This window comes from Desmodus rotundus, chromosome 7, assembly GCF_022682495.2.
Source record: "Desmodus rotundus isolate HL8 chromosome 7, HLdesRot8A.1, whole genome shotgun sequence".
Lineage (NCBI taxonomy): Eukaryota > Metazoa > Chordata > Mammalia > Chiroptera > Phyllostomidae > Desmodus > Desmodus rotundus.
Window position 1 is genome coordinate 35,141,340 of NC_071393.1, and position 22,816 is coordinate 35,164,155.

The 22,816-nt window shown below is 49.4% G+C and overlaps 1 protein-coding gene and 1 pseudogene across 2 annotated transcripts; one reads left to right on the forward strand and one right to left on the reverse strand.

Moving 5' to 3' along the window:
• Positions 1 to 51: 51 nt before the first annotated feature.
• On the reverse strand, positions 52 to 16,323 carry LOC112301688 (phosphatidylinositol 4-kinase beta pseudogene; annotated as a pseudogene).
• FAM219B (family with sequence similarity 219 member B) lies at positions 15,896 to 22,498 on the forward strand. Of its 2 annotated transcripts, none has more exons than XM_024557472.4 (5): positions 15,896 to 16,133; positions 16,318 to 16,405; positions 17,134 to 17,211; positions 17,523 to 17,571; positions 19,049 to 22,498. In XM_024557472.4, the coding sequence occupies exons 1-5, from the start codon at positions 15,920 to 15,922 to the stop codon at positions 19,214 to 19,216; spliced, it is 597 nt and encodes a 198-aa protein (XP_024413240.2). In that variant the 5' UTR covers positions 15,896 to 15,919; the 3' UTR covers positions 19,217 to 22,498. The 2 variants fall into 2 exon arrangements, with proteins under 2 accessions (XP_024413240.2, XP_045048702.2); XM_045192767.3 differs by having other exon boundaries at positions 19,052 to 22,498.
• Positions 22,499 to 22,816: the final 318 nt, after the last annotated feature.

A 22,816-nucleotide genomic window follows, 5' to 3' on the forward strand; every position in this document is an offset into this window, starting at 1 on the left:
GAACTTCAGCTTTCTGGGAGCCATCTGACATGAAAGCTCTATAAACACTCATGGGGTGCACTGGCTGGTGAATTAGTTACAGACTGAAGTCATTTACATAGAATTTCCTTGTTGGCAGGGCTAGCAAACCATGAGCTTAGAGGATGCTTGTCTGGGGATAGATGAAATTGTGTACCTTCCCAAAGCAAGTGAAATAAAGTTTAAAGTGGTCGTCGAGACAGTCTCGAGGATGTGTTTTGTGGTAGCCAGCTCCTCTCTCAGTGCTGTCTCCTTCCCTACGTGGATTCCCCGGCACTGCGGTATTACCCTCGGGCGTCAGAGGGTTTGCTGGTGTGCATTTGGGGGCTTTCTGCTTAGAGAACTGAATAAGTGGGTTTACAACTTGAGAGATTTAGTATAATAGACAAATCCTGTGCTACTTTAGAAGCCCCATAATGCTGAGCAGCAGCTGCTGGATAAGGAAGTTCTAGGCCTGCCTGGCCAGGGAGCTCAGTTGGTTGGGTGTTGGGTGTTGCCCGGATATGCCAAGAGTACATATTCAATCCTCTGTCTGTTGACAAGCACAAGAGTCAACTAATGAATGTATACAGGAGCAGAAAAACAAATCTCTCCTCCTCTCTCTCAAATTGAAAAAAAAGAGTTCTCTCTTAGTATCCAGTTCATACTCCAGCATCTGGGGAATTCGAATGTTCAGTTCAAATTTCAGTGTCTTCTCTCCTCAAACCATATAAGGAAATGCTAGTAAATGTTTGGTAAAATTTTAACACAAGAAGCCTTTATAAAATGCTAGCTCTGCCAAAAAGCCCCCTCTCCCCATTTTCAAAAGTGTAAGTTTGAAATAAACTGAAACAGCCCTATCTATTTAATGTGCAGTTAGGGGCCACAGTCCTTCGGTTCAACTCCTCAGCAGGCCAGTTCTTCCCTCTCGCGCCTTGTAGTATAAAGTCCCCGTCTGCTGCTCTGGTTTTCCTCCAGACTCTTAATGTTGCTTCCCCGCAGTGGTGAATGTCCAAATAGTCCTACCCTTGTGAGTCCCAGAGACTTGGTGGCAGGGGGATAGCAAATAGAATCCTGACAAAAATAAAGGTTTCACAGCAGATTTTAAACTGACCATACATATGAGTTCTGTGAGATGGAATGGTGTTTAAGCCTAAAGGATTGGGAGGGGGGTGTTTTGTTTGTTTGTGTATGCATGCTTTGTTTCAGATACCAATACAAAATTGAGAGGTGTTTCCCTGGGTGTGGGGAAAGGGTTAGGGCAAGGAGTCCCCTGTGGCTAGGCCTAAAGTGGTTGTGAAACTCCCTTCCCGGTCCCTGTGATGGGGGATCGCAGCAAATGCAGCAAATGCCAGAGCCCACCTACCAAAGGGAACCCAGGCTAGGAGTCATTCCCTGGGACGGAACGGTCAGGCAACAGCACAACCAAAGGCAAACCACAAGTTCAAGTCCTAAGTACCAGGAACCCACTTTTTTCCCTTCCTGGGACCCAGAACAGCTTAAGAAGATGCCCTGTGAAAGGAACCTCTCAGACCTTGGTGAGAAGGAAGGCCCAGTACCCTCTGCTCTCCGGAGGGCATGAAGTCCTGGAGCCTGGCAGGTACTGACACCAACGGGAGCACAGAAGCCTCAGCAAGTCTGGACCCCGCAGCAGATTTCCCACCCCCGACAGGGTCTGCAGTCACCATACGATCCTTTGTGTTTCTTGCCTTCCATCGTCCTTGGGTGGAGGAGTGGGTAGGGAGGGTCTGCTGATGCCACGGGTGAGACCCTGGAAGCTGCCACAGTGGTGAGGGCAGACCACTTGCTCTCCTCCACCAGCAGCCGGAGCTGCTCCTTAGGCTCAGGTGGAACCTCTCATTGAGGTTATGGATGGAGCCAGAGCCAGGGAGGCAAGGGACCAAGAGCTCGCTGGTCGTGATCCACACCTGCTTGCCCATGTGTCTCCCAGCAGCAGTGTGTCACTGTGATTCAGGCCACCTGTGGCATCTGGCATCTCAAACCCCGGGCCACAGGGCAACCTGGACAGGATGGAGACAGTGTGAATCATGTGGCCTTCGGCGTCCAAGAGGATGTTCCCATTGTGTCTCCTTGATTTGCAGCAGGTGGCCGGCTCAACTTTGCACGAAATTGCTCTGGGCAATGGGGAGTGCCTCTGGTGTAACTGCCACACTCCTGCAGGAGGTGATCAAGAAGGGCTGTGACTGTGTTCTGGTGGATGGACACAGCATTGACCACGGGTTCAGTCATGCCATGGTCCACCGAAATCACAAGAATCTCGTATGGCTTGATCCGTAAGGCACTTGCTCCTGTTCCCAAATGGACTGCAGCTGCTTCAACGCCTAGGAAGCCTGCCAGAAGGTCATCCCCATGTTGACAATAGTTGCCACTTTGGGAGATGTGCATAGGAGGAGCCCTCTCTGATCGCCTCGCTTGGTCCTGCCAGAGCTCTGAGAGAGCAACTACAGGAAGGTCTTGGGGGTCTCACTGGAGGCTGTGGGGGGTGAGCCAGTCGCTCCAAAGGGCGCTGCCAGTTGTCCCTGCTGCAAAGCACATGGGCTCCTTGCTCCACTTGGGACTTGATGAGAATTCTGCATCAGGAGCCAGTCTGAAAAGCTTACCCTCATTCTCCACTTCGGGGGTGCTGGCTGTTCATTTCAGGTTGTTGCTGAAACTTATACTAGAGGTGGCATTTGACTCAGGGTGCTGGTGAGTCCTTTTAAAGGGAGGCAGCCCTGTGTCTGGGGACAGGCTCAAGGAGGACAGCTCCGTCTTGGTGAGCTGGTATAGCTCGTCTGAGAGGATCGGCTTCCACAGCTTGGTCCCACGGGAGCGTTGCAGAGTGTCATTGAGGGGAAATGCGCTTGGCTGAAGAGTAGGCTTCAGACAGCCGGACAATGGAGGGAAATGTTAATGCTCTGGCAGCAACGGCAGACCACGTGGGGCTTGATGGCATCACCCACATCCTCATCCACATGGATGTACATGTGAAGCGGCTGCTGCAGGAAGTCCACGTCCCTTCAGCATCACTGGTCATCAGAGAAGTGCAAATTAAAACCAGAATGACATACCACCTCACACCCATCAGGATGGCCATCATCAGTAAATCCACAAACAGGGTCAGCAAGGATGCGGAGAAAAGAGAACCCTCGTGTGCTGTTGGTGGGAATATAGACTGGTGCAGCCACTGTGAAAAACAGTGTGGAGGGTCCTGAAAAACTAAAAAAGGAACTACCATTTGACACAGCAATTCCACTTCTGGGAATGTATCTGAAGAAACCCAGCACAAATTCAAAATAGTATCTGCACCCCTACGTTCATTACAGCCGTATTTACAATTTACAAGATACAGAAACAACCCAGGTACTCATCAACTGACGAGTGAATAAAGAACAGGTGAGGCCTGGCCAGGTTGCTTGGTTGGAGCATCTCCTACACCAAGAGGTTGTGGGTTCAACCCCTGGTCAGGGCGTGTACAAGAGGCAACTGATTGATGTTACTCTCTCTTCCTGCCCACCCCCCCCCTTTCTTCCTCTCTCTCTGAAATCAATAAACATTGGTGAGGATTAAAAAAAAGAACAGGTGGTGCATACACACGATGGAATACTACTCAGTCGTGAAAGAATGAAATCCTACCATTTGTGACAGCATGGGTGGGCCTGTAGGGTATTCTACTCAGTGAAATAAGACAGTCGGAAAATGGCAAATACCATGTGATTTTACTTAATATGCGTACAAAATAATCAACTGTGAAACACTCATAACGGAGAGACTGGACTGGTGGTTGCCAGAGGGGAGGGGCTTGGGGACTGAGTACAAATTGGTAGTTGCGGTAGGCACAGGCATGTAAAGCACAGCACGGGATACACGCAATGGTATTGCAATAAGGACGTATGTGCCTGGTGGGTACAGGAAATATCAGAACACTTTGCAAAGTATATGACTGTTTAACCAGTATGTTGTACACCTGCAACCACAACACAATGATTGAAAGTAAACTATAATTGAAAAAACAAAAGTTCGAGATCCTGATCAACTTCCAGTCAAGATGGCAGCAGAGCTAAATATGGCTCACCACTTTGCACAACCACTCAAAATTACAACTCAAATATAAACAACCATCACTCAGAACCGTCAGAAATTTAGTTGAATGGAAGTCTGACAACTACAGAATTAAAGGAACCACATCCATCCAGACTGGTAGGAGGGGTGCAGACACAGAATGGGCTGGTCCCACATCCACCTGTGGTGGATAAAAATTCGGGAGGGACATCAGGAAGAAGGAGTCCCAGGCCCCCCAGCCCAGGGTTCCAGTGCCAGGAAGATAAGTCCCCATTTGCTGCAATGGGGATTGAATCGGTGGGGAAAAACTGCTGGAGTCCCAAGCAATTACTCTTAAAGAACCCACACACACACTCCAGACCTCCAGGACCTGGGTAGCAGCTTGAAGGGCACCAGTGGTGTACAGGGACAAACTTAAGTGTCTGGCATCAAGGTGAGAGCTGGGGGACAGCTTTCTCGCAGATAAAAAGGTGGGCAGAGGCCACTGTCCCTTCTCTGAACCCTCCCCCAACACAGCCAGCAGGTGGGTGCCATATCTGAGATTCCATCAACCTGGCTAACACTGCCCTGCCTGGGAGATCCCCAGAGACTCATCCCACCCAACATACAGGCCCAACCAATCATTAACAGTGGCTTTTCCATATGAATGGCTGGTCTTGGCTCAAGCTTCACAGGGGCCTAAGTTCTTTCAAATAAGCAACAGCTGGCCTCAGTGAGCCCCTAGCCCCAGTACTTCCTGCTAAGCGGCCCCAGGTCTGGCACCAGCAGCAGCCAATCTAGATTCACAGTTTGGCTCTGCCTGGGAATCTCAACTCCAGCGAAAGTCACAGCCATCTGCAGATTGCTAAAGAGCTCATGCAGGGTGACCAGACAGAACACAGGTAGCAGCTGACCTTGGCCTGCACCACCCAGTGGACAGTTACAGACCAGGTCAGAGCACCACCACCCCGCTCCTGTACAGCTGACCCTCCACAAAAAGGAGAGGTTGGTGGTCAGTGGTCACAACCAGCCCTTGCAGCTGACTGGCCTGGGTAAAGCCCTCCCATTGACCTGCTGACAACAACCAAGGCTCAACTACAAGAGGAGGGAGTACTCAGCCCACACAAAGGGTGCACCTTGAATACCCAGCTTGGATGATAGGAGAGGCTATGCCACTGGACCCTACAGGACACCTACATTAGGTCACACTACCAAGACATGGAGTCATAGCAGCTCTACCTAATACATGGAAACAAACACAGGGACGCTGCCAAAATGAGGAGACAAAGAAACGTGGCCCAAATGAAGGACCACGTTTTGGTCCTTCCAAAATGGAGTTTTGATCAAAACTCCAAAGAAAGAGCTAAACAAAATGGAGATGAGCAATCTATCAGATGCAGAGTTCAAAATATTGGTTATAAGGATGCTCAAGGAGCCCTGGCTGGTGAGGCTAAGTAGACTGAGCGCCAGCCTGCAAACAAAGGTTCCTGGCTTGATTCCCAGTCAGGGCACATCCCTGTTTTGTGGGCGAGAGGCAACCGGTCAATGTATCTCTGGCACATGGATGTTTCTCTCCCCCTCTTTTTCCCTCCCTTCCCACCTCTCCAAAAATAAATAAATAAAATCTTTTTAAAAAAAGGATGCTCGAGGTACTTGACGGGTTAAAGGAATATTAAGAATCCTCCCTGCTTATGCCCAAGCCGTGACCTTTTATTGTAAGAATGAAATATAGGTGTCTCCCAGGGAGAACTAGCCCTTCTCCATGGAAGACTAAGCACCATTTTTAACTCAGTACCTGTAAACACTGATCATTTCCTTCGGGAAGAACTGGCTATTCTCCCAGAGGGAACGGTTAGTCAACTGAATTACGAAAGGCCCTTGGCACGTAGCCACTTTTGTCTAAAACATATTTAAGAAGAACCCCCAAAGTGAAAATTTGGAACCCACCCGAGAGAAGGGCGCTTCGCTCGGAACTGTTCCCAGACAAACCCCGAATACGGCTGCCTCCAGGATTCCCCACTGTCTGCTCCGGTGTTGGTGTTTTTCCCATCTGGTGATCTATGCTCTTAATTTTGCTTTCTCTTTGCTCTTGCTTAATAAATTGCTTAACTCTTCACCTTTGACTTAGGGTTTTTATTGTCTGTGAATCCAAACCTCCAAATTAAGTGATGGAAGCCATGATCTCATACCTGCCCCTTAACAACACAGTACTTCATGAGAACCTCAACATATGCACAGTGATGAAAGGCAGGGACCTACAGCCAAGATTGCTCTACCCAGCGAAGCTTTCAGTTAGAATCGAAGGGCAGATAGAGAGCTTCCCCGACAAGAAAAAACTAGAGTTTATCATTACCAAGCCATTATTATATGAAATGTTAAAGGGACTTATTTAAGAAAAAGAAGATCAAAACTATAAAATGGCAATTCATACATATCTACCAACAATTGGATCTAAAAAACAAACTAAGCAAACACGAAGAACAGAGATAGAATTATAGGTACGGAGAGTGTTTTAATGGTTGCCAGATGGGAGGGGGGTCTTAGGAAATGTGTGAAGAGGTGAGGGGATTAAGAAGTACCAATAGGAAGTTACAGAATAGCCAAGGGGATGTAAAGTACAGTGTCGGATATGAAGTAGCCAAAGAACTTACAGGCATGACCCATGGATGTGAACAATGGTGTGGGGATTGCCTGAGGGTGTGGGGTTGCTGGGTGGAGGGGGGCAAAAGGGGAAAAATCAGGACAACCGGAATAACATAATCAACAAAACATAATTAAAAAGGAAAAAGAAAAAATGTCCACATTCTAGTTGTGAAAGCAGAAGAGCCAGTTGCCGACGAAGGCTTACAGTCCGGGCTCCTTGGGGTTATACCGGTACGAAATAGCCATGCACGTGTCCGTTTTGACTGAGTCTCAGCAGCCAGTATTGACTGTTGTTCTGCTGCTGCCTTCCTGCTCCCTTGGCTGTGCTGGAGGCCACGGTGGCCCCCATCTCTCTTCCTCTTCTCTCATCTGGGCAGACGGGTCACTCAGGCAGCAGATCTCACTGTTCACACCATCTGCACTGACCAGCTCCGGTGGGGTGCCTCTGCTGCAGACGGCCATGCCTCCATGCAGAAGCTTGACCTGTTCCAGCACCTCCTAGCAGGCCTTTTGGGTCACCTCAGGGTCAATCACCGATAGGTCTCCGACCCCCTCCACGATGTCACTTAGCAAGGAGCCCCCATTATCCCTGGTGGGCCAGGAATGGGCTCAGAAGTTGGCTTCAAGGGGCAGGCTCACTACTGAATCTCCCATGGCCACAACACACTTTGAACTTCCAAACTCCAGGGGACTCCTGTGGAGCAGATACTGGTGGTTGGGGTAGGGTTACGGACACTCCTGGGTTCCATCGCCTGCCTGTGCTTCCCTGGGAGCAGCTGCAGGGGCAGCCCCTAAAAGGTAATTTTTATTTTTAAGTTTTATTCATTTATTTTTAGAGGGGAAGGAAGGAGAAAGAGGGAGAGAAACATTGGTGTGGGAGAGAAACATCCGGTTGCCTCTTGTACGCCCTCAACTGGAGACCTGGCCCACAATCCAGGCATGTGCCCTGACTGGGAATCGAACCAGCCACCTTTTGGTTCATAGGCTGACATTCAATCCACTGAGCCACACCAGCCAAGGCTAAAAGATCATTTGAATTAGGGCAGTAGCAGTAGAAATGGGAAGATATGAATTTTGATAGACTCATTCTTTTTTTTTAACAATTTTTTAAATTTATTGATTGATTTGAGAGAGAGGGACAGTGAATGGGGATGAGAGAGAGAGAAATATCTATCTGTGCCCTGACTGGGGTGGTTCAGCTGGTCAGGTGTCGTCCCACAAAGTGAAAGTTTGCCCGTTTGACTCCTGGTCAGGGCGCATGCCTGCCTTATGGGTTTGGTCCTGGTTGGCACACATATAAGAGGCAACCAGTCAATGTTTCTCTCACATCGATGTTTTTCCCCTCCTTCTCCCTCCCTGCCCTTCTCTCTAAAGATAAATAAATAAATGAAACCTTTTTTAAAAAATCATTTCATTGTTCCACTTATGTATGCATTCATGGTTGCTTCTTGTATGTTCCCTGACCGGGGATCGAACCCACAACTCTGGGGCATCAGGATGATGGTACTATGCTCTAACCAACGTGGCCACGGAGAGTTCACAGTCTTGAGAGTTAACCAGTTTGGTGAGGGCGAGTAAGAACTCTTGGAAGGCCTGTTTTACAAATTTGAGTGATGGTGCCACTCACAGGACAATGAGCTAGCAAGAAAGAGGTGCCTGGTGCACAATGGAGAAGGTGCTGCACTTGACCCTGGTCCTGTTAAACCTCAAGCATTACTGGACAGAATAGGCCTAGGACTCTGAAAAGAGAGACTAGAGGGATTATTAAGGAAGGCAGATGTGAAGTCATCTAATGGCTGAAGTTGCAGGAGCGGGGACATTTACAGGAAAAGAGGAGAGTAATTTTTTTATTATAGAAAATTCCATGGAATCTAATGAACAAACTCAGTTACAAGCAAATGGAGACAGATTGATGAATGGAGAGCAGGCTGACAACTCTTGGGGGCTGGGGGGAGGTTGTTAGGGGGCAGAGAGATCAAGCAAAAAGGAAAAAGAGCTCATGGACATGGACAACAGGGTAGTGATTGTGTGGGAGAGAGGGGTGGGGGCAGGTGGCAGGGGGAAGGGGAGATAAGTGGTAATGGAAAAAAAGACAATAAAAAATGAACTATTAAAAAAGAAAATTTTAAACACTTATGAAAGAGCGGTATGATTAATAATTTTCATAAGCTCATCACTCCACTTCAGCAATTGTCCATTCATGACCACTCTCATCTGTATATTCATTTACCCCAACTCCAAATATTTTTGAATGAAATATCACATCATGTCATTTCATTTATAACTAAATTGGAATATATATGCACACACACACAACCACAATAAAGACTTAAAACATATTTTTTAATCCTCACCCGAGGACATTTTTTCTTTTTTTTAAAATTACTTTCTATTGATTATGCTATTAAGAGTTGTCCTGATTTTTCCCCTTTTGCCCCCCTCCACCCAGCAACCCCACGCCCTCAGGCAATCCCCACACCATTGTTCACATCCACGGGTCATGCCTGTAAGTTCTTTGGCTACTTCATTACATCCCCATGGTTACTCTGTAACTATCTATTTGTACTTTTTAATCCCCTCACCTCTTCACCCATTCTCTCCCTCTCCCCTCCCATCTGGCAACCAGATGGTAACTAACATCTTTTGCTGCTTTTAAGAGTCTCTACCTTTAACTCTTGGCCTTTTAATTTTTTTAAGACTATTTATTTATTTTTAGAGAGAGGGAAAGGGAAGGACAAAGGAGAGAAGCATTGTTGTGTGAGATATTGGTTGCCTCTCACACACCCTCAACTGGGGACCTGGCTGGCACCCAGGCATGTGACCTGACAGGGGAATCAAACCGGCAACCTTTCAGTTCCAAGGCCGGTGCTCAATCCATTGAGCCACACCAGCCAGGTCACTACCTTTTATTTATGATGTGTCTTGGTGTGGGCCTCTTTGCATCCATCATAATTAGGACTCTCTGTGCTTCCTGGACTTGCATGTCTATTTCCTTCACCAAATGAGGGAAGTTTTCCTTCTCTGTTTTTTTCAAACAGATTTCCAATTTCTTGTTCTTTCTCTTCTCCTTCTGGCACCCCCATCATGTCCATGTTGGACCAGTTATTATTTTTATGGTAACAAGAATCTGTTACCATAGGTAGCTAGCTAATTATTAATAACAAGGGGCAGCAAAGGGAATGAGACATTGAGTTTAATAAACCGGGGAGCATAAGCCTCTTTGCTTCACCAGGAAGCCACAGCTTCACACTCCAGGGGACCACAGCATTTACTCCCCCTTTCAGTACCTATCGCCAGGGGGCACATGGGGAGGTGCCTGACCCGTCAGTCAAACTAGGGGATGAATCCATCGAAAAGCCCACAGAAGCTTGAGAAGTTGATTGGTTCTTTTAAAAAAGCACCTTGTTCACCTCGAACCCAAGCTAACATAATCGCAGGGGAACAGAGAAGTACGTGCTTCCGCTCTGTCTCGCCCACACTCACCCCCTGTACTCGCGCATTCCCTCTCCACAGCCACGTGGCCTGAGCAGCTGCATGGCCAGCAGCCACACAGACTCTGCCACTGGAGCAGCTGGGGACAAGCTAAACGCCCTGGCTGGGCACTGAGACCACTTAGCAGCCACCTGGGGACTCCAAAGGACTGACCTTTAATATGAAGCAGAAACTCTGGGACGGAGATGGGCCATTGGAAACCCTGGAGGCAGCTTCTATTTCTATTCAAATAAATCATCTTGACACGCCACAATCTCTCATGTGTGGCTACTACAAAACAGTCATTAAGAAAATAAATAAAAGGCACTTCCGGCCAAGATGGAGGCATAGGTAGACACACTGTGCCCCCTCGCACAACCAAAAGAAGGACAACGACAATTAAAAAACAAAAACCAAGCAGAACTGACAGAAAATCGAACCGTGTGGAAGTCCGACAACCAAGGAGAAAAAGAAGAAACACTTACCCAGACGGTAGGAGGAGTGGAGACGGGCAGCCGGGCGGAGAGGACTCAGAGTGAGGCGGCCGCTGGAGGACCCGGCGAGGCAGCAGCTGGTGGACGGGGTGACAGACCCACAGCCCAGGGCTCCAGCGCGGGGAAATAAAGCCTCAAACCTCTGACTGAAAACAGCCGTGGGGGTTGAGGCAGCTGCAGGAGAAACTCCCAGCCTCACAGGAGAGTTCGTTGGAGAGACCCACAGGGGCCTAGAGCATGCACAAGCCCCCCACTTGGGAATCAGCACCAGAGGGGTCCACTTTGCTTGTGGGTAGCAGGGGAAGTGACTGAAAACCGGCAGAGAGTGGAGCAAGCGCCACTGCTCCCTCTTGGCCCCTCCCCCACGTACAGCGTCACAGCACAGCGACCAGCGTTACCCCGCCCTGGTGAACACCCAAGGCTCCGCCCCTTTACATAACGGCATGCCAAGACCAAAAAAAAAAAAAAAAAAGCCCCAATGAAAGAACAGATCAAAGCTCCAGAAAAAATACAACTAAGCAACAAAGAGATAGACAACCTATCAGATGCACAGTTCAAAACACTGGTAATCAGGATGCTCACAGAATTGGTGGAATTTGGTCACAAATTAGATGAAAAAATGAAGGCTATGCTAAGAGAAACAGGAAAATGTACAGGGAACCAATAGTGATGGGAAGGAAACTGGGACTCAAATCAACACTGTGGACCAGAAGGAAGAAAGAAACATCCAACCAGAAAAGAATGAAGAAACAAGAATTCAAAAAAATGAGGAGAGGCTTAGGAACCTCCAGGACATCTTTAAACGTTCCAACATCTGAATTATAGGGGTGCCAGAAAGAGAAGAGGAAGAGCAAGAAATTGAAAACTTATTTGAACAAATAATGAAGGAGAACTTTCCCAATCTGGCAAAGGAAATAGACTTCCAGGAAGTCCAGGAAGCTCAGAGTCCCAAAGAAGTTGGACCCAAGGAGGAACACACCCAGACACATCATAATTACATTACCCAATATGAAAGAGAATGAGAGAATCTTAGAAGCAGCAAGAGAAAAGGACACAGTTACCTACAAAGGAGTTCCCATAAGACTGTCAGCTGATTTCTCAAGAGAGACCTTACAGGCAAGAAGGGGCTGGCAAGAAGTATTTGAAGTCATGAAAGGCAAGGGCCTACATCCAAGATTGCTCTATCCAGCAAAGCTTTCATTTAGAATGGAAGGGCAGATAAAGTGCTTCTCAGATAAGGTCAAGTTAAAGGAGTTCATCATCACCCAGCCCTTATTATATGAAATGTTAAAGGGATTTATCTAAGAAAAAGAAGACAAATAATATGAACAGTAAAATGACGGCAAACTCACAACTATTAACAACTGACAACTGAACCTAAAACAAAAACAAAAGCAAACTAAGCAAACAACTAGAACAGGGACAGAACCACAGAAATGGAGATCACACGGAGGGTTATCAGTGGGGAGTGGGAGGGGGAGAGAGGGGGGAAGGGTACAGAGAATAAGAAGCATAAATGGTAGGTAGAAAATAGACAGGGGGACCGTAAGAATAGTACAGGAAATGTAGAGGCCAAAGAACTTACATGTATGATCCATGGACTATAGGGGGGAGTGTGGGTGGGAGGGGGTGTGCAGGATGGAGGGGAGTGAAAGGGGGACAATGGGACAATTGTAATAGCATAATCAATAAAATATATTTTTAAAAAATAAATAAAAATCAAACAAACAAAAGAATGGGAGGGGCCTTATCCATATGGTGATAGATGTTAACTAGGATTATTGTGATCATTTTGCAGTGTATACAAATATCAAGTCATTATTTTGTACATTTGAAACTAATATGTTTTATGTCTATTATGCCTCAATAAAAAGATTTACCACTGTTCCCCATCCTTTCCTATGTCTAATCACAAATACTTGCCAGTAGGCTGAGCAGAACCAGAATTCTCAACTTTGATGAAGATTCATCTGTCCCAGGACTACAGAAAAGTTAGGGAATGGGTGGGATCCCCATGAACTGGAGCCAAGGATAAAGGATGTGACTACCCAGTGGGGACAGGAGAGCCTGAAAGCCAGGGTGTTCCTAACAGCCAAGAATTTCCGTCTACCCTACCTACCCCATCTACCCCACCCCAACAACAATGAATAAAAAAAGGAAGACTGAGAATCAAAAAGTAGGAGGTGCCTCTCCAAAGAGGACACACAGATGGCGAATAGATATATGAAAAGATGCTCAGCATCACTGATCGTCAGAGATGCAAATTAAAACTCTACTGAGATGTCACACCTGTCAGAAAGGCTATCGTCAATAAATCTTCAAACAAGTGCTGGCGAGGTTGTGGAGGGAGGGGAACCCTTTTGCACTGTTGGTGTGCAAGCAGACTGGTGCAGCTACTGTGGAAAACAGTATGGAGATACCTCAAAAAATTAAAAATGGAACTGCCTTTTGTCCCAGCGATCCCACTTCTGGGAATATATCCAAAGGAACTTAAAACGTTAATTCACAAGGACATAAGCACCCCTATATTCATTGCAGCGTTATTTACAATCACCGAGATACGGAAGCAGCCCAAGTGCCCATCAGTCGATGAGTGGATAAAACAACTATGGGACATTTACACAGTGGAATTCTAGTTGGCTGTTAAAAAAAAAAAAGAAAGAAAGAAAGAACGAAAATTTCACCCTTTGATACAGTATGCTAAGTGAAATAAGCCAGGCAGAGAAAGAAAAATACCGTATGATTTCACTCACATGTGGAAGCTAATGAGCAAACTGAACTAACAAGCAATCAGAGACAGTACCATAAAGAGCAGGATGACAGCTAAGGGGAGGGGCAGGACTCAGCAAAAGGGAAAAAGGACTCATGGACGTGGACAACAGTGTGGTGATTGCTGCGGGGAGGAGGGTATAAGGGGACTAAATGGTAATGGAAAAAATACAATAAAAACTATTATTAAGAAAATAAATAAAAAGCAAACAAATTAAAAAGTGGGAGGTGCCTTATCTATTCCGTTCATCATTAGGTCCGTAGGGTCCGGCGTAGCACCTGCCACACCTTAGATAATAATAAAGCTTTGCTGAACGAAGGAGCTGAGGATCCCCAGTATGGCAGGGGTGCCAGCAAAGTCACTCTGGGTGAGGGTTTGAGTAGATGGGGTGAGAAAGAGGGGCTTTTGTGCCCTGTGTGTAGGGAAGTGTCCTGGAGACTCATCCCTTTCAATCTAGGCTTTATTCTTTGTGGATTGTTTGGGGAATGGGAAGTAATTTATTTTTCTTAGATTCCAAGTGAACATAGTATCTTAAATGGAAAAGAAAACTGTCCATAACCAGGTCGGGACAATTCGGCAATCACAATTTCTTCATTAATAAAATGAGTTTGGACTATGTAATTTCTAAGATCCTTCCCAACCCCAAAGGTCTTTGATTTTAAATACATAACCTAAAAGTTAAAACGGGGAAATAGGGCATTCATTCAACAAATATGTGTTACTGGGACTTTGCACTAAGAACAAGGGATACAAAATGAGTAAGGCAGTCTGCACTTGGGGAGCATAAAGCCAAGTGAGAGAATAAACACTAAATACTTAGAACACCGTGTAATGTTTGTAAGGTTACATTCCTTGAGCACCAAGTGCCATCCCGTGCCCTTGACAATTGAATGTCACAATACTGTTAGATAGGTACTATCTTCACCCCCATTTCTCAGCTAAAGAAACTAAGACATAGGAGGTAAAATAATTTGTCAGTCCATGGTAGAGCAAACAATCTGGATGTAGGGTCCATGTTCAATCACACAGCAATGAAGCAGCAACAATGAAAGATTCTGGAGCAGCATGGAGGGCCCTCGGACTGTTTTTTGCTACGAGTTCCTGCAAATATAGTGGCAGGTGGATTTTGCTCACATTTCCCTTGGTCTTTGGTGAGGTCCTCATCAGTTTAACAGGTAGTGTAGCCATGAGAAAAACCATCTCTTTGGAGTCCACAGGGAGCTGAATTCAAATCCCAGGTTTACCACTTACCTAGGGTTTTTTTTTTTTTTTTGACCTAGTGAAGTTGACCCAGTCTCAGCCTCATTGCCTAACAGGAGTAACAACCAGTTTCATTGGAAGGTCAGGATTAAATATTAAGCTGAGCCACTGTTTCTGGAGGTCAAAACAGAGGTGGAATCTTGCAAAATAGTTAGCATTCCTTTGTGCCTGTAATTTAAAACAAAAAACAAAAACAATTCCAGCTCTAAATTCTTTTCTCTTACGCTGTGTAAGGCACAGTCTAAGTGTTTGTGTGGCCCTACGGCATCAGAGGTTGCATTCCTCGTCTTGACTGGGGTGGCTCAGTGGGTTGGGTGTCCTCCCGCAAACCCATGGGTTGCCAGTTCCATCCTCTGTCACATACCTGGGTTTGAGCCAGGTACCCTATTGCGGGCGTGCGGGGGCAACCAATCACTCACACGTTGCTGTTTCTTTTTTCCTCCCTTCCCCTTTCTCCAAAGATAAATAAAAAAAAAATTTTTTTTTAACTTGCATTAGCCTCCGAACGGCCTCACGAGATTTGGCAGTCCCTCCAAGGTTCTGGACCTTCTTTCCAGCCCAGTACAAACACATCCCTTGGGGGCCAGAGAGGTCCCGAGGCCTGACAGCTCGGTACCCTACCGACCACACACAGATTCGGAGCGCACTTTCGCCGTTTGTCGCTCGCTGTACGAGGTCTCAGACACCGCGTTCAACTGAAATATGATTCAACTTAATATTTAATCCTGACCTCCCAATGCAGCTGATTGTTACTCCTGTAAGGTGGTTTTGGCGTTAGTTCGATCGGCCCAGGTACTGCCTCTAGTTACGTGACCTCTGCAAAGTCCTTGAACTTGTCTCGGGCCGGTTTCCTTTCCTGGAGAAGAGCGCTAACACCGCCCTTTCTCATACAGTTCTTTACGGTCCAACCCAGGCTCTCCCGCGTCCGTCCTTGGGGAGCTCCGGCTGGGGACCCGCAGCGCACCGCGGGGCACACTCGCGACCCTCCCTATATATCAGCGTACTAGAGGCAGCTGGCCTCGGCAGTCCATGGTCCTGACCGACCGCGAGTACCACAGAACGCCATAGTGGAGCGACTGAAACTGCCCAGCCCTCGGGAAGGCGGAATGACTAGGCCACGCCCTCAGTGGGCGGGACCGGAACTTCCGTGTGTGCAGCCTGCGCGCTGCCATCTTGTTCAGCTCAAGACCACCTGCCTCCCGAGCTGCGGCTGGTGAGCCACTGGGCGGGGCGTGGCCTGGCGATGGCTACCAAGGAGGCCAGCTGGCATGCGCCGCCTGCCTCTACCTCTGGACCTCCGCCCGGCGGGGCTCCAGGCCACGTGGCACGAGCTGCCGGGCCGTTCTCCGGCCGAAGCGGCCGCGGAGTCGCCCGACTGGGGGGACGGACCCAGGCGGCTGTGGAGAAGCGGGGGCCGTACCTGGTGATGCGCGTGCCTTCCATTCAGGCCAAACTGCGTGAGTGCGGCCGGATGGGTTGTGTGCCTGGGCGAGCTCCGGAGTCCCGCTGGGGCGGCCCCGGAGAGGCACCTGCAGCCCGCTGCCGTCCCTGAAAACCTCTTGGACAAGAGCGGGTTCCTGGCGTTTGGGAGGCATGGTGGGATGGGGAAGACCCCGCTTACTCGGTCCCTTTGACTTGCAGAGAAGCACCGGGACCTGGCCAAGGCAGTTCTGCGCAGAAAAGGCATGCTGGGGGCCTCGCCGAACCGCCCCGACTCTTCAGGGACAAGGTGTCAGCCGGCGCTCCCCGCTTTGTGCAAGCAGTTTCCAGTGAAGGCCTTAGTCCTCTGGCTGGGAGACGGGGAGCTCACGGTTAAGGCCCAGCTTCCGTAAGGGGAATCCCTGTTCCCCTGACGCCGACCAGTCAGGTTCACTGTTTTAGAATAGGAAGACCAATGGCCTTCTCCCCTCGCCCCCTTTTAATAACGTGACGGTGTCAGGGCCAGGACTTCGGAATGAGTGTGGTCAGGGCAGGGGATCATTCACTAAGTTAGGGAGGAGGGTAATGGCTGCGTCCCCAGGGGTGAAGTTGCAGAGCAGCATGGGAAGAGCGGATGCTGTGTGTGTGTGTGTGTATAATTTATATTTAAAACAGTGGTAAGCTCTGAGGGTTGGATAGGATCTTACCCAGTACCTCTTACAGGTGGGAGAGCTGACACTCAGGGGGAGAGACTTGTGTGAGGACTTGCAATTTTTCTGTTCTCTAGTTCAGTGCAGGGGGTGGTGGTGGTGAGTGCTCCCGCCTGATGGAAGTGTGGCTGCTCCTCGGGGCCGGCGGGGAAGTGGGGAAGTGCGTATTCCGAGGGGCTGCAGCCAGATACATGCCTAGCGGGGGCTGTGGGACCAGGTAGAGGTCAGGAGCAATCACTTCTTTTTCCACATGGGAGTGGCTTCTGGCTTTCCCTGTAAATGTTGGTGCTTTTTCTATGCTTTGATCTCTTCCCCCGGCTTCCCTCAGGTCAGTGAAGTTTAACAAGGGCTATACTGCTCTTCGTCAGAGTCCTGATGAAAGTCTGGTGTCCTTCAACTCTGACAGGTGAGTGCTCTCCTTGGCAGTCACACCCCTTGAGGAGTGACTTGGGTAAAAGTGTAGACCGCTTGGTGCCTTCCCTAGTTCCCTCTCTTCCAAGACGCTTCATGCATGTGCAGAGCTGACTTTGGAGCATGACCCCTTCCCAGGGTGGCTGGCTTAGAGGACTTAGAGGACCCATGCTGCTCTCGGATTTGGAGTATCAGCCTCGTTTGGGGGGACCCCAGGTCCTGCAGACCCCTTGCATGCTTTTCACCTTGCCGTTTGCAGCTGCACTGTACAGGCACCCTCCTGAACTGTCTGTCTTCCTCTTCCAGTGATGGGGAGCTGGAGTCCAGATACTCTTCCGGGTACTCCTCTGCAGAGGCAAGTCCAGAGTGCCTTCCCGAGCGGGGCTGCGTGTTAGGCAGTGTCACCACCACTGCCAGATGCCAGTGTGCTGCCTGCTGCATGCACAGCACTGTACCAGACTTCCGGTTGGTTCTCCAGTCTCGTGCTCTGCCCTCTTCCCACAGCAGAGGTATAGGTGTCTGAGGAGGGCTGGTGAAAATCCAGGAAACCATAGACCTGTAGGGCTGGAAATGATCTCACAAGTCTTAGTCCAGGCTGCCACTGAGAAAAGGAGTTTTCTAGATATCCCAGCTAAGTGTTTACTAGCCTCTGTTTGCTTGGTTGCTTCTTGTAATCAGGTACTCACTACCTCCAAGAAGCCTCCTGCCTCTCCTTCCCCCCCCCCCCAAGACATATGCACAATTCTGCCTTTAGGTAGCTCTTAGAGCTAAGTCTTCCATATTAATTTGAAATGTCTTCTGCAGCCTGGACTCAGTGGTCCTAGGCCTGCCCTCCGGTGTCACACCGTAATTCTAGTGTCCCTTCTTCTGATTATCTCTTACCTGAGATCAGCATTTCTCCCTCCTCCGGTCATCTTCCACCAAGCTTGCTTGCTTCCACATCAGACAACCGTTCCATCTGTGGGGACTCAGGCTGAGATACTCTTGGGCTGGCCTTCTGGACACATTTCCAGAGCAAGTGTCCCAGACAGAAACGAGACGTAAAGTTCTGGCACGCGCAGCTTCTGCCTTTGACAGAGTGAAGTGCTGGTGACGTGACCGTACACCACTGGCATTCCTTATTCTAGAAACCGTCGGCTACCCTCAAGTTTCTGTCAAAGACGGTGGAGGCAGTTTGTAAGTTTTATCCTCCTTGAATATCTAGGTGCCTAAGATTGCTAACACTAAGAAAATAAAAATTAGCCAGGAGCTAGAGTAAGTCTTACACTGTTCCCAGTCTGACTTTGCTTCTGCTCAGCAGGACTGGTAAAGCCAGGCTGACAGACTCCAGTTTGCAGGAGGCGAGCTCTGCTAGCATCAGAGGACAGTCTGTCTCACCAGCACTGTGGACACGGCCGCTGTCCACCCTGTTCTGTAATCTGCATTCTGCATTCCTTTCCTGTTCTGCCCCATCATTCTGGTATTGTCCCACATTCTTCAGCCTTCATGGGCACCAGCTGGGTTGCCAGTGGGAATGGTCAGAGCATTGATTTTCAAACATAATCTAGAATCTGGTATTTACATCAGACTCCTCAGTATTCTTTAATGAAAGCAGCTCCTTCAGAGGTTTGTAATGGGCAGCCTGGACAGTCCTGGCTCAGACCCCTGGGGGCCTCTCGCCGCTGGCCGGGGCCGAGGTAGGAAAAGCTGGCACTTCCACCTGCAGCCCAGGGATGTGTGGGATGGACCTGTGGAGCGTTGGACAGGGGGCTCTGGTAAGGGAATGTGGGCCGCATTCTGGGCAGCAGTTACTTCTGCTCTGCTCCTGGCTTAGTTTTCTTTCCTGCTCTTAGCAGGTGAACCGGGATGTGAGCCGCCAGCTACTGCAGGACGGGTATCGCCTGGACGAGACTCCAGATGATGAGGACTTGGACCTCATTCCCCCCAAGCCGGTGGCCTCCTCGGCCTGCTCCTGCTCCTGGTGCTGCCTCGGGGACTCTTTTTCTTGTACCCTGCAGTAGACATAACCCCCTAGAATGGGCCCTGCCTGCCGGGCCTGCAGAGCCCTTTTCTGCTCTTAGGTCACATGTACAGCAGGAACTGTCTCAGCCCCAGAATCACTTGAGGTACTGACCCGGGAAGCCAGTGACCTGTGGTTGCCCCTCAGCTGGTGCTACTCAGGCCAGAGCCCCATCGGGTGATAGGGCAGTGTGTGGGATTCTGCAGTTTTCCTCTGCCACTGGAGCAGGCTTTGGTGAAAACACTTTAGTAAGGGCATGAGTACAGGAACCGTGGCTCTTATGGTGAGTGACAAAGTTGGCTAAGAAACACTGAAGTCACCTTTGACTGGCATTTCCAGTCATGCTCTTCAGAGGAAAAAGAACTTGTGTCCAGGCTGCGCATGACGGTGTTCTGTGGAGGCAGAAAGTAGCACTTTGTGGCTTGCAGCTGGGAATCTTTGAGAAAAAACTTAACTGTATGGGACCAGTTAAAGAAATTCCTTAAGCTGTCCCCCTCTTCCTAACTCCAACATGTTTGCCCTGCAAGACAGCGTAAAGCACAGCCCTTTGGCCCTCTTCCAGTTGCGCCTGCCTATCGCAGGGAGGACGCCAGCTTGCTTGGTGCCATCGCAGGATGAAGGCTTCCAGAATCCCTGGACCCAGAGCATCCCCAACTGGTCCAACGATCTGCGTAGGTTTAGTGACGCTGACTCTGGTCAGCCCTAGTTAGAGGAAAACTGCTCCACTGTGTCCATATTTATGTCTTAACTTGGTTGCCACTCTTTGCTTTGGTCTTTGCTAGTTTCTCCATCCAGTCTTTGAGCTAAAGGTTGGTCCCAGAAGCCTGTCTACAGATTGTGGTTACCAGCAGAGAGAGCTGCTGGGAGCATTCAGGTGCCTTCTAATTAACCTTTTAAACTGGAGAAGTAGCAAAGGGTGAGAAGTATACTGGCCTGGGCTCTGACTAGATGGAGGCTCACCAGATGGGGAGTAGAGACCCTGTCAGCTCCCAAGGTAATGAGGATAATCTGCTGTTGCAGAGGGCCTCCCTTCACCCCGGTATGGGGTGTCCTATCCTGTTGTGTCCAGCTCTCCCGGCTCCTCTGATCGCAGCGCGTGCCTCTCAGTGGGCACTCAGGGTTGGACACTTTGCAGTGGACCTCTGGGCACAGCACAGCCTCTCTCAACCCCGTGTGGACACAGCAAAGATGGCAAAGATGAATCCCACCCCCATGACCCCTCCTAGACAGCCTCTCTTGCTAGACCACACCTCTCCCTAGAGTTTAGTTTTACAATGTTTGTGTGTTTTGTCTTACCTGGAACTGTGGTGAGGTAGGGCTCCCAGCACGAGGGGCACGGTAGTCAGGATTGGATTGTGGGCCCCATGTGGGGAAGTGCCTGGTCTGCTAGGACCATTAGGGGTAATTGAGGGACGGCATGGCCTTTCTTGCTCCACTACTGCGAGCTGATTGGAAGAGAATGTCAGATAAAAAAGCCATGTATGTCAGATGGGACTGTCCTTAGGGTAATCCTGTTAGTGCTTGATTGGCATCTGTCTCGGTGCTTTTCTCAAATTTTAGAAAGCTGAGAAGAGTACGGTGTCCAGGGTGCTGTAGCTAACTCTTATTCTCCAATCTAGCAGTGTCGTGGCAGGAGGGAGACGGGACAGGGACCAGAGGCACCTCAGGGGTCTGGGCTGGGGGAAGCACATAGTTACTCTATTCTGGAATGAGGCTCTGCAATTCTACACAGGTCCCCACGTTCGGAGCACTGTGCAAATGCTTGTGGAGCCTGAGGACATCTGCACTCTGAACTCCGTGCCCACCCACAGAGGCTCTATCCAGGCCTCTCTAGTATCTGTGGGAGTAGAGAAGTACATGCAAGACTCAGATGTAGGACCTTGTAAAGGGAAGCAGTGGTTAATGGGAAACCCAGTGGGGTCAGAAAGTACTCTGACGGCTAAGTATGGGGCACTTGGTTAGGACCGTGGACAGAGCTGCCTGAGCATTTGGCAGCTGTTGGGGGTAAGGGCAGCCACAGGGTCCCAAGACCAGGCCCCCCAGGTGATTGGTGCAGTCAGTCAACACTAGGGTATTTGGCTGCAACCGTCTCAGAGAGGGTGTCCCACAGCCGGCTGACCCAGAGTGGGAGGTGTTACCTTTGTGGGAGGAGTTACAATAACCTGAAATGGGGGACAGTGCAGTGAGGCAGGTTAAAAGTGGTCAGTTTGGGGCTGCAGGCTAAAATGTCACTGAAAGGCACCGAGGTGCTCAGCCAACTGCCTTCACTGGAAGTGCTGGCTGTTCTGTGGGTGACAGTGCCCCAGAGAGAGGGGTGTACTCAGGCTTACCTCACGGGGGGGGGGGGGGGGGGGGGGAGTGGTACTGGATGGTTTTACGGAGTGCTCTACAGAAGCCCTGGCTTACAGTTCCACAGCTCTGTAAGTTTACAGTCAACACAGTCCTGCTGGTTGAGCTGTCTGTTGTTACAGAATTTTTAAGGCCCAAGCAGCAATCCTTGCCCCTTCTGAATTCTGAAGTGAAGAAACAGCCTAATAGCCCCCGCTATGACCATTCCTCGTAGGGCCTCCTCTCCTTTTTGCTGTTCCCAGAGGGCACCGTTTTCAGGCCTGCCTCACTGGAGGCCATGGATGGAATCAGTCTTTGCACATCATTTCTCTTTAGAATGAGCTCCCCTTAGCAGACCCTCTCTTCCTAAGTAATTCTTAGCTGAGGAAATTTGGGGGGCAAAAAACCCCAGAACAGGTTGTCCAGAACTTTTTTTGAATGTAGTTGCCTAGAATCTAGAATTCAGTTTTATGAGAATCTAGGCCCTTGGTCTCCAGGAAGGAACCAGTAGCCTGGGGTGATAAGGTCTAAGACTGTTGGTCCGAGTCTTCAGTTTAGAAGTTGCCCTTCACCAGGTGAATTGGATTGTCCTGCCCCTGTGTCTGCAGTGACTGAGTGTGTTCCAGAGAAGTGGCTGGCAAACTTTCTCTGAAGGGCCGGTCAGGCTGCACCGTCTGGCACATCTACTCAACTCTAACCTGAGAGCAGGCAAGGCAGCAGGTGAGTAGCAGGTGTGGCCAAACCCAGCCGCTGGCCTTAGGTGTGGGGCCCTGCCCCGAGGGCCAGTTTCAACCCTGGAGAAGAATCTTGCCCTTTAGACCCACTTTCCACTCTGAGGGCCACGTCTACACCTGAGCTCTCTACATCTGCGGCTGAAGCTGGCTGCTGGATTGGATTAGAACAGGGCCGTGGATTCACCTTGTGAAGGGCAACTTCTCTAAAGGGCAGGAAGTAGCTAGGAGAGCATGTGCTCTCCCTGAACCTACCCTCTCAGATGGAGGTGGGAGGCACTTCGGGAGGTGACACAGCTGTTTTGCCACTGAAGATTGTGACCAACAGTCTTAGACCTTACTATAACAGGGCTCTTGAGTCCAGCCTGCCCACCTCAGGGACTGGACTCCCCACAGCCTCGAAACAACAAAGCAAGGGAGTGACATGGAGCAGCACTGGACCACGGGCGGTCCCAAGGCCAGAGCCCTGTTCTTAGACGTTAGGTACCTAAGGCCCTGGCCAGGTGTCTCAGTCGGCCAGAGCTCTACCTGGTCCACCAAGG